The 12,248-nt window shown below is 44.7% G+C and overlaps 1 protein-coding gene across 1 annotated transcript in view; it reads right to left on the reverse strand.

The window, feature by feature from the left end:
* Nucleotides 1–12,248, reverse strand: part of PAPPA2 (pappalysin 2) — a gene marked incomplete at its 5' end in the record, with an annotated part of 105,658 nt that overhangs the window by 63,181 nt on the left and 30,229 nt on the right. Inside the window, 3 exons of the mRNA XM_081915009.1 lie at nt 1,753–1,945; nt 6,075–6,368; nt 10,735–10,880. Coding sequence (XP_081771135.1) covers nt 1,753–1,945; nt 6,075–6,368; nt 10,735–10,880 — 633 coding nt within the window. The remainder of the gene's footprint in view (nt 1–1,752; nt 1,946–6,074; nt 6,369–10,734; nt 10,881–12,248) is intronic.

Raw genomic sequence — 12,248 nt, forward strand, 5'->3', positions numbered from 1 at the left:
CAAAATGTATCTGCCATGGCAGGCTGTTCCAAGCAAGAGCATTTGCCTACACAGGTATTTTCACATAGGAAAGCCACGTGTATTTCACAACATCTGAAAAACATACATGCAGAGCCACAGTCCTACCATGGCACATAGTGAAGAACCTGCCTCACCCTCTGACTACAGATTTTGGGCTTCATTAAGGATCAGAAAAATGATTATTTATTCCACCCACAAAGCATTAAAAACACACACAAAGTAAACGAAGTGAGACTGTTTATATACCCTCACACTGGCACAAAGAGATCAGATGTTTTGGCTTCCAATTCTAATTCACCACCATTTCACATTCTTTGCCACCTTCACTGCCACTGGGTAGACTCGATGGTGAGCCCTTGCCATTGTTCGGTTGCATTCAGATGGATCTTTCCTCCACTTGCGTTCAAGCCGTCTCCCAGCTTGTTTCATCGTCCTAAGCTCTGGGAGCCAAAGGAGCCAAACAGGCTCCACAAAGTGAAAGAGGGCGCATAGAAGTGATCGTGTCACTGGCCTGAGCCATTCGGTTGTTCCAGAGGGTCAGCCAGTGTTTCAACAGGAGCACCAGTCCTATCGGGTGGGAAATCCCCCAGAGCTGTCTGGAAGCCCATTGACTCCATCAGTCTCTGAGGGCAGACCATCCTAATAGGTCCCCTGCCTCCGAGGAGGGGAAAAGGTGCTGAAAGCCTAAATGTCATCAGGAAGTGATCTCACCATGATAAGAGACTGAGGTCAATATCCCTCAGATTACCCTCTTCCTGCGCAGTTGAGAAAATAAGGTCCACGTGTGTTGGGCCATTGACATGTTGGGACAGCCCCATGGTCATCATGGCAGCATGAAGTCCTGAGCCACCCCAGAACCAGCATGGATGTTGAAGCCCCCCAGAACCAACAGTCTGGGAGTCTTCAGCACTGCCTCCAGGACCAGCTCTGTCAGCTTAGGCAGGGAGACTGCTGGACAGCTAGGCGGGTGGTAAACCAGCAGAATCCCTAATCTGTCCCAATTGCTCAACACACACTCTAGATTCCCACCCACCTAGACAGATAGTCAAGAGAGAGAGAGAACGAATTTCAACAGAAACAAGGAAAGGGAAGAGGCACCTGTTTACACCAGCAAATATGTAAATAACATATCTGCAAAGGAATTTACACACCTAGTTATGTATAGTGTATGTAAAACACAAACAACAACAACAACATCGTAGAGAATTTAAAGTAAATAGCTTTTACATCAAGAGTCTGTGGTGCAATGGCAGTTGAATAGGTGAATGAAAGGATAGTCAGTTCTGATTGATTCCTTTGATACCCCAAGCTAACAGTTGTGTAAATTCTGGGAAGGAATTTAGACCAAAAGGGAGAGGTTTAATTTTTATTTACATTTCATTTATATTCTGCCTTGTGGCTACACTTTGCTGCTGGCATCCTATGTGGCGTGAGGGCATCTCCCCACACTTCCTTCAGACACAGGAGCAGGGCAAGCGACGACAAAGGGATGCCAGCAGCTGGGGAAGGGAAATATTAAAGGCAGAGGTTGCAAAGCTGCATGGTATTGGGGAGTGTTCACGGCTGCAACCAAGGAAGAACAGAAAAATACGACTCATGGAAACAAAGAATAACAGGTGGGGAGCAGGGGACTGGCAGTCCTTGAAACCTCTGCAAGACTAACTCACAAAGATGTTCTTTCCCCCTTGCTACGACTGCCTTCCTCCCCTTCCACAAAGATTCCTCTCTTACCTTTCATAAAGCACCCCACTAAGAGGGGGCGGCCAGTGTATGGTGAGGGTTTCCTGGCTCTGCCCAATGACCACCGCTGGCATGGGGATAGGGGTGGGCCTCCTGCCCTGACTCCACTGCTGGTACACCAAATCCAGATAGCAATGCATCCGAGCCACTTGGTTTGGGGTGAAACTGTCTGTGCAATTGTCATCTGTGGGAGAAAGAGAGGCAGCTGGTGAAGAAACTGAAAAGGCTTACAAGTTGGACAGGAAAATTGGCTTCCAGGTGGAAAAATCAAAATTGGAAACAGAATTGTTAGAACCAAAAATTAAGAACTTGTCAAAGATGTATAACTTGCTGTTGAAATGGAATACGCAGGATGAAACGGTTAAATCAGCTATGATTAAGTGGGCACAAGATTTTGGTCATAACATTATGTTTGCTGACTGGGAACAGTTGTGGACCATGGGCATGAAATTTACGGCATGTAATGCCCTAAGAGAGAATATTATGAAAATGATTTACAGGTGGTACATGACCCCAGTCAAGCTTGCAAAAATTTACCACTTGCCTGATAATAAATGTTGGAAATGTAAAGAAAATGAAGGTACATTCTTTCACCTTTGGTGGACGTGCCCAAGGATTAAGGCTTTCTGGGAAATGATATATAATGAAATGAAAAAGGTATCTAAATATACCTTCCTGAAGAAACCAGAGGCCTTTCTCCTGGGCATGGTCGGCCAATTGGTGCCAAAGAAGGACAGAACATTCTTTATGTATGCTACAACAGCTGCAAGAATACTCATCGCAAAGTATTGGAAGACACAAGATCTACCCACCTTGGAAGAATGGCAGATGAAGGTGATAGACTATATGGGACTGGCAGAAATGACAGGTAGAATCCGAGACCAGGGAAGAGAGACGGCGGAAGAAGATTGGAAGAAATTTAAGGACTATCTTGGGAAATATTGCAAAATTAATGAATGCTAGAATGATGTTGGTTTAGAAATTAAGTGGTTTTCAGCTGTAATGATTAAGTAAAAAGAAAAGGAAGGTTTAAAATTAAATGAAAACTAAGGGTGAGGATTTGCTGAATTAATAATTAGAAATTGGAATACTAAAAGGGGAAGTACGAGGAGGTCTGGGAAGTAAGTTATAAGAAAATAAGGGAATGAAATTTTACTTGTTTTAAAACTGTTTCTGGTTTTGTATTTTTTATATTTGATATGTCTTTTTTTGTTTTGTTGTGTTTTATTTTTTCTGTATAATTTTTGAAATGTTAATAAATATCTTTTTTAAAAAAAAAGTAGTGCTAGACGGGGGGCGAGGGGGGGAGCTTGGGCAAGAGATCCCTCGGTGCAAGGGGGCCAGGTAGGCATTGTGTGCCTCCCACAGTGACCTGGTCTTCCACCCCTGCGCTCCTCCCAGAATACTCTGTGCATCAGAGAAGATTCTGGGGCAGCACAGGCCTTCACATCACAGGTGCTTAGGAAGACTGGAAGCAGCATGACCCTCTGGCTTAGCTCACACTGAGGCCCCATCTGCAGTTTCCATTTAAAGCAGTATCATACCACTTGGAAAGGGATGCGGGTGGCGCTGTGGTCCAAACCACTGAGCCTAGGGCTTGCCGATCGGAAGTCCAGATTCTGTTCATGCAAAGCAGATAGAAAGCTGCTCCTCATACTGTCTTAAAAAGTGAAAATTATGTAGGTTTGCCTATAAATGCTAGCTGTATGGAATTCCTCCCTCAGCCCTAGCAAATGTAGAGTTTCCACATCTGAAAGTGACACAGACCAGAAATGGAATGAACCGTCCATCCCTCTCCTAACATAAACATATCTATGTCCACTCTGGAGAGGAAAGTACAAATTCTCCGAGCATGTTGTGCCATCCATTTGCCGACAGATGGCAGTCCTTCAGCAACTGCTTAATTTCATCACAGGTGCTAAGTAAGCTCAAGACTTCTTCTTCATGAATAGCCAGGAATGCTGCCCTCAACATCAAGGAACACTAAAGACGCAAGGCAGGCATTTCGAAGAAGGAAGCTCAAAAGCTCAGCGATGAATGCATGACTCTTGAAAACAAATAGTTGTTATCAGCCAGGATGAGAGAAGAGTCAACCCAGCCCCAAAGCTCAGAGCCAGGGGAGGCCACCAGAATTTGGGCAGCGGAGCTAAGAGGGCCAGGCCTGTTGGGCTGGGAGAAACTCAAATACATACTTTTGATGTTGCACTTACAAAAACATAACCCATAGTTCCTGGCACTAACTATACATAGGATCTGCTCTCTAGCTTCCATCAGGTCACTCCTACAGATTAATCTTCTCCATTAAGTTTAAGCCCATAATCCTCATACGCTTCTCTGCTTATTCCTACAGATCAAGCTGCCCAAAACAGCAGAGAAATAAGACAGGTCATATTTTTTTTCCTTCCTTGGCAGGCCTACCAACTATAATGAAGCCAAATTATCTGTAATTGCATTCATGTCCATGCTACCCTTTTCTGTCCTCTCCCTCCCTCCCTCCCTCGTCTTCCACACGACTGAATGAGGATTGCTAGCTCATTGCATCCATAGACCTGTCGTCTTCTTTCCTTTGGCTTTTTGGTTCCTTTAAAGGGCTTGCCAAAGAGGAATGCACATTTGCTGAGAAATAATACCCACTCTGTGGAGCTTGCTTCTACATAGAATTGTGTCCTCAAAAGTATAGATGCCTTGGGATGTAATACTTTACAGACTTACCTGGGAGTAAGCCCCAGGGAATCCAAAGAGACTTTCTTCTTAGCAGACATGCATGGGCTGGTGCTGTTGGTTTTGTAGCAGGGTGTCTGCCATGGCCACTTGAGGCCAACCACAACAGAGAGGTCGGGTCAAAAGGACAGCAAATGCAGACACCTGCTTTTAGTATCTCCAGACCAGAGGAAAGGTCACCAAATGGAAGCAAGCAATTTACAAGAAAACATGGGCTCTTCTCACGAGGACAGTAGCACCCTCTAGGTGCAGAAACACATCCTGGATTTGAGTGTTGACTATGTCTACAGCATATAGAGGGATTGTCTGTCTCTAATGCTGTAGAGATTGTCTTACACACAAATGTTCACACTGCATATTTTTGAGTGAGTAAACCTTGCCTTTAAATGAATTTCGCTCATTGCAAAACAGAAAATAGTTTCCGTAAGGGTTCCCCTCAGAACAGTGCTGATCAAGATTTCCAACTCCTGAGAATGAGGCATAAAGACAGAAGACACTTTTGGAAGGGAAGAGCTCTTCTGAGAAAATGTTGCTACTACAAAAATACTTTCATACAAAAGTTCTGAAGCAACTGTATTCTCCTATGCAGTTCTTGGGGTAAGGGGCATTTTAGGGGGCCCTTCTTAAATGAATTTATCTACTTACACATTATTTACAATAGATTTGAGGTAGGTATAAGTAGCCTTCCCAACCACGGTTTATTGCTTTCCCCTCAGTTGCCCCTACCAGCAAAGTGAACCAGGAAAAGACTAACAGAGTGGTAGTCAGTCTTGACTCAAGGTGCTGGAGCTAACATATAAATGGCCTACGACCCAGAACGTTAAGAAGTGCCTTTTCCCATATGAACAGGCTCAGGCCTTAAGATCTGCCTCAGACTGTTCCCCATACTCTGTAACCAGTGGAGATCTGGCAAGTAGGCACAAAAGAGAGGTGGCCCTTGACTAGGGCTCATCTTCACTGGGTTAGTCTACCAGGCTCCCTCTGCTTTTAAATGTGCAGCCAAAACACATTGGTTCCGGCAGATTTTACTTATAGTTCCGACCTCCATTCATAATTGTGGCTGGTCACTGTGTTGTTATGTCATTACTCTGGAGTAGATGCAGGACAGCCAAATTTATTTTTTTACTGTCAACTATGAGATCCGGTCATTGGGCCATGCTGAAAATATATTGAAATATTGGAACTGCAAAGCAAGTTGCACATGACTGGTGCTGGGCAAGCTGTATTTCTCTTAGCTGAGCCTTTCTGCCAGGCACAGTGAACAAGATCCCTCTCACTAGTAGTTCCTAGGTGATGAGAAGCTTTAAAAAACATTTAAAAGGGTGTGGAGATTTAGAATTCATGAGATCTGGAAACAAAATGCATGTGATTCTTGCATGATTTGCCTTTTGATTACTGAGATTTTCAAAAACACAGCCCTCTTTTCTTCACCTAATGCTTATCTGTGAAATCATGAGACCTTCCAACTTACTATTCTGAAAATGAACACAGAGGTTCTCAGCATCTCACTGGATTCAAAGGCTGACATGCCATTCATCTGAAGCCCCTACTTGAACCTCATGAAGCAAAAGTTCTCCCCTCCCCTTCCTTACCAGTGTAGCTCATATAATTGTTGAAGGGAGTTCCAGAGAAGTGGGTCTGGCCACAGGTGTCATTGGTCGGATCTGGATCCCGACAGCGTTTGCTTTTGGGAGTAGGTGCTGTATCGGCGCAAAGATCTCCAGTCTCCATGGATGGTGTCGTCTCCCTGCACAGGTCATCACAGGATTCTCTTTCATTTACTCCCTTAAAGACATGGTAGAGTCCCAGGATGTGTCCCACTTCATGGATCATGGTATTTGTATGACCGGGCATACCATAATAGGCTGGATTGAGGACCACACCGCCTGAAACAGCAAATGCATTCAATGTCACTCAGAGAGAGGAGTGGAATCCTGAGCTAAAGTAAATGCCAGCTTTTCCAATGAGAAGTTCCAAATAGTGTTCCTCATCATAAGAAGACTGCTGCTGCTGGGAATGGCCTCTGTAGAGCTAACCATCTTTAGCTCCAACCCTAGGTGAGCACCCTATGACAGATCAACAGATGGGAGAGGAAGCCCACTCAGCTACCTTAAACAGAGTATCCATGCAGCGGACTAGAGTCCTTCCTGCAAGCAGAACTACTTATGAGTAAGTATACCAATCTGCGTGCCAACTCATAAGCAAGAAGGGATTCAGGTCGAAGTCGTTCCCAGTCCACTGTTTTGCTCCTGAGGATGAGCCTCAGCAACAAGATGCATTATTTCACAAGTAGACATGTTTCAAGCAGCAGGCTGGACAGAAAGGTGATTCTACTGCTGCCTTTCAAGGCGTACACACCCAAAAAGTGTGAGTGACAGCAGAACTTATTTTGGGGAGGGGGGCAGAAGTCTGCTTCTCCTCCCAAAAGGAAGTGGCTGCATCAAAGACACCCCGAAAATTAACTGCCACTAATGTGTGTGTTACAGACATTTCCACAGGCGTTCTTCCCTCTTTTATTCATGATTATTCTGTCCTGTAAGAATAGTAAAGGTAAAGGGACCCCTGACCATTAGGTCCAGTCTTGACCAACTCTGGGGCTGCAGCGCTCATCTCGCTTTATTGGCCAAGGGAGCCGGCGTTTGTCCGCAGACAGCTTCCGGGTCATGTGGCCAGCATGACTAAGCCACTTCTGGCGAACCAGAGCAGCACACAGAAACGCCTTTTACCTTCTCGCTGGAGCGGTACCTATTTATCTACTTGCACTTTGTGCTTTCAAACTGCTAGGTTGGCAGGAGCAGGGACCGAGCAACAGGAGCTCACCCCATCGCAGGGGTTCGAACCGCTGACTTTCTGATTGGCAAGTCCTAGGCTCTGTGGTTTAACCCACAGCGCCACCTGCGTCCCTGTAAGAATACTTGTCAATTAAGCAGCCAAACATTCTCAAAGTGAACACCAATTATTTGACCGTTATCAAACACTGTCAAATATGACGGGGGCTGATGCTGATGCCCCCTTCTTTTCATTATTCCATCTTTGTTTCTAATATCTTAGGCCATGGGTTACAGGCCAGGAACTGTTCCATCTTTTTAATATCATACATGCATATTGAAACACTGTTGCCTATAAATAATAATTCTTTTTTGTTATAAAAAGTGAACTTGGGTTGCTTTTTTTCATAATGAGTAAGTCACACTATTTAGAATTCTGAAAAATCAATGTGTTGATATTTTGCCATAAAGATTTCTGGTGACGTGGGCTCTCCTCCCCAAAGTTTAGGTCACAATAAATGCCTTAGCTATTAGGGTTCTCTTTGTTACAAAAGGCTAACACAGTTCTGCCCTTGGCAAATCAACCTTATCTGACAGTATTTGACCCTGCTTAAAGAAACACTTTTCGACAGATCAAATGGCCAGGCCACCTTTCTCTGCCTGGACAAGATTGTCATTTTTGCATGGCAAGACGGCAGGCAGGAGAGCTCCATTCACTGAACGGGGAGCTCCTTAGCTAACGAGCAAAAATTAAACCAGGAAAAGAAAACTGAGGCTGATTTCCCAGCCAAACCCCAGTCTGAGACAGGAGGCTCCCTTGCTGAAAGCAAAGGAGAGGAATGTGAGTGAGTGAAGAAAGAAAACCTTGCTAATAGCTAAGTTAATGGGATGTTAGAGCCCAGCCATAATCCCGCTGTGTCAACCGCTAACAGCAAACAGCAAAGTGAGTCTGATTGCTGAGGGCACGAGGGGCCTCAAAACCTACTCTTCCCACCTTCAAGTAGAAACTTGAAACCCTTTCCACTGAAGAAAATATGAGCGGGAGAGAGCCAGCTACTGCTGAGAAGTGTCTTGGCAACCTTGTACTCAATCCCCACTTTCTTCAAGACTGCTAGCTTGTTTTCAAACTGGGTGAACACAAAAAAATCCATTTAATGGGGGAAAGGTTGCCCGTTCTCTGTGATCCCTCTCCTGTGTGAAAATTTCTGCATATTGCAAGGGCCAACTTGGCTGCCCAAGGTCTCTGGGAAAGTGGGGGTGGAATAGTTTTTTAAGCTTCTGCTGCCCTAGAAGATCATCTATAGCAGTCACACCTCCCTCTTCCAGATACCATGCTGGCCAGCTCATTTACTTTACTTGTGGACTTGTTATGAATCAGCTTTGATTTAAAAAACAAGAACTTCTAAGGGGTCAGCAAGTGACTGCACAAAGGCCAGGGCCACCCATCAACCAGGGAAGTTAAGAGGTGTGGACTGAGTTCATGATGGCCTTTGCTTAGAGATCAAAACCTCAGCAAGCCAATAATCCTAGTTTGTCAAAGGCCAGTGCTTTGGCTTCTCTTCAGGAACAGAGAATTTACCACATAGGAGCTTAGGCCTTCATAAAAAAACCCAGCAGGCTACAAGTACTTAAGCAAGCACTTCGCCACACAAGTCAACACCTCTGGACTTTTGGATCTAACCAACTAAGCTGAAAGGTCAGTTCTGATGGCTGCAACAAGACCTGATGTTATGGCCCTCAAGTATCTGGGTCACTAGAATGTGCTATAGGACAGCCAACCTCTGCATTTTCAGGAATCACACTTTTCTGGAATCACAACCTGAAGTCACCCGATGAAATGGTTGAGCAACAGATTCAGTTAAAAGAAATATATTGCTTAATAAATAATATACGGCATTCGCTGCCTCAAGTTGTGTTGATGGCCATTGGATTGGATGACACAGATTATAGGAAGGAGCATTCAAATTAACGGCATAAAGCTCTATCAAAGCCCATGACAGACAAAAAAAAATTGTCTCAGATTTTAATGTGTTATTTCTCAAAATTGTTAGTGTTAATGTGAGACACTGAGTGTTTTGTTATTATTCAGATGATATTTACTGATGTACAAAAGGGCTAGGTTTTTTTATAGATCTTTTAACAGCTGCCAATGATGTTTTGGCTCAGCAATGGAAAACAGCCACACCTACTTAAGGAACGGCTAATTAAAAGTTCTGGAAATGACCAAAATGGATATGCTTGTGATCAACACCAGAAAAATGGCTTCTCCCGTCTGCCCGCAATTAAAGTGGGGGGAAAATGGGTTCCATTTCTCTTTACTCCACTGTGATACTAAAAAGAGTATTTTTGCAATATTTAATTTTTGAATTTAAAACATGATGAAAGAAAAATTGGTGACTGTTTAGTCAAACCTGTTACTGTATTTGCTATAAATATTATGAGGACATGCAGGAGCCAGAAAAATGGTTTTGAGGACTGTATTTAGCCCACAGACCATCAGCTGGACATTCCTGCCCTAAGTAGGAAGAAAAGGAGATAAAGGGTCTCCAGGGGGCTTTGAACCTTGGAAAGTTGTCACTGAGGTGAAGTGTGGTGTGCTGGAGAAAAAGATTGAGAATCAAGAATGGGAAGCTTGCTCAGGCAGCTAAAGGAAATGGTTTGGTGAACATTTTTGTGCAGCTGTCCAGTGTTCAACTTTGTGAAAAGATCTACAAGATTCCTGAGAAACCCAAGCCACGTGCATTGGAAAATGCTTCCTAAAAGGGAATGTGGAACTCTTGAAGTCTCTGAACTAGATCTCTGCTGCAAAAATTCCCACATCACAAATCTGCTTTTGAATCAAAGGCAAAGTACTATGAGTGGAACCAAAGGTATTACGTGCATTTTTTTAAAAAAATGCAAATCCTGTGCCAAGAATTATATACAACACGCACATTACTGGAGAAATAAATCCAATACATTTCCGTTGGATTTTCTTCTAGGTAAGCATGTTTACGATTGCAACCCTGCCCGTGGTAACACGCAAAGAAATGAGGGAAGGGGGAGGGGCTGGTGGCATGAAGCAAGTTAAGGCAGCAGGTTAAGGGTACCACAAGGAGCAGCAAAGGTTCACAGTCAGCTCCGGAGGATGACCAGGTGGAGAAGCAATTGGAACCCACCGAGAAAGCTGCAAAACATCTTCTAACAAAGATGGGCTGTCTCCAGGGGGAAGGTCAAGTAGGGGAAACTGTGCTTTGGGGGATCCCACATTTGGAACCACCAGCCATGGACACCAGCCCCACTGCCTGGCTCACCCTGTCGCCATCCACCCACCCGAAGTTCTCCACCTCATCCCTACCAAGAGCAAGGCAGCAAGGGAGAAGGTCCATTCCTAATAGGACAGGATAGCACAGATTCTGCCTGCAAGTCTGCATGGAACCTTCTTTGCAAAGGCCAGTGGCAGAGGGCAATCCCCAATCCAGGTGCACCCAAGAGCGAGGCTTACCAAGGTGGCTGAGGGCATCCTTGTCCCAGGGCCAGGTGGCAGCACCTGCCAGCTCCTCTCGCACGGAGCTAGCAAAGTAGACATTCAAGAAGTGAGTGCTGTTCAGCTGAAGCATCTCCTTCAGCTCCTTCACACTCATATATGCCCTGCAGAGAGAAGGAGAGAGGTAACACAAAACAGTACAAATTAATTATTGTAGTAACAACACTTCCCATTCATGCAGGCCTTTCCCTGGGTGCCCATCTCAGTGGTAGGCCATGTGGCCTGATGCCGAATCCCTAAAACCTCTTCTCCTTTGAAGTGGGTCTTGGGAAGCACATGAGTACAGCCCAGTATCTTCATCAGTGTCTCTACTAGGGACAGCTTCACACCAGCATGATGACGCACTTTCAGGCAGACTGTATATTTGGAAAGAGTGGCAGAGAGAAAACATTTTAAGAAACCATTCAAGAAAGCCTGTGCTCACCCTGGCAGATAGCTCTTTGCACACAGGCTTCCAATACTTCCTGGAATGACCATGTGAAGTTTTGCGGTGGTGACATGCTCATTTCAGGAAGCGCTGCTGTGCCGGACGCCTTCCACGGCTGCAAGTGGGCTTTAAAAGAAAAATGAGCTGCAGAAAAGACCCCCTCAGCCACCTTGCTCGCTTAAATAAAGGTAAGCACTACTCTTGCTGCAAACCAACAAATTTTGAACAAAGTTTTTCTGCTTCCTGTGAAAGCAGCAGAGAGAAAAAAATACTTCTTTCACAGGGAGCAAAGACTTTCACAAAAATAGGAGGTGAGGTCTGAGCCAGCATTATTTCACACAACCCCTGAATCAACTTGGATTTCCCTATTCTAGATCACTGTACCCTGGATTAACTGACTCCACTGAGAAGAACTGGATTTTTAGCTGATGCCAAACTTCCATCTGTGTGGTGAGATCTGTGATGGCCACATTCTCACATGCAAACCACAGCTGGATGCCTCCAAGTGATAAGCACATACGCACGCATAAAGAATCCCTAAATAAGAGAACAAGGAATGAAAGTTCCTATTATGGCACAATTCTAAACAGACAAGCAAAATGTAATTTCCTCAGGGGAACTCAGAAACGCCGCTCAGTAGCCTCAAGTCTTAAAATAAATCTTGGTTCCCAACCTGTGTGCATCTAGGAAAAACCACTCCAAAAAAACCACTCCAAAGGCTTGCAAGCCATCCAAATTCCATGGACTGAGGTCAGTCATGTTTGAAGGGATATTCCTGCCACTCTCCAGGGGAGACATTTTTCTCACTGCCGCCTGGAGGTCCCTTGACACTAGTAAAATGTTTCCCGCCTCCCCATTCACTTTGACTTCATTATCAATCACCCCAGGGTTGTTGGCTTTTTCCATGAAGTTGGGCCAAGCAGATTTGATCTGATCCAAAAAGAAAAAAAAGCAGCTAGATGTGAGGAAGGAAGGGGAAAAACAGACCTTCAATTACAGTGTGAGAGGAGCTGCAGACACCCAGTGATGAGCGGCCCAGCGAAAG

This window comes from Podarcis melisellensis (genome assembly GCF_964234715.1).
Source record: "Podarcis melisellensis genome assembly, chromosome: 6".
Taxonomy (NCBI): Eukaryota; Metazoa; Chordata; class Lepidosauria; order Squamata; family Lacertidae; genus Podarcis; species Podarcis melisellensis.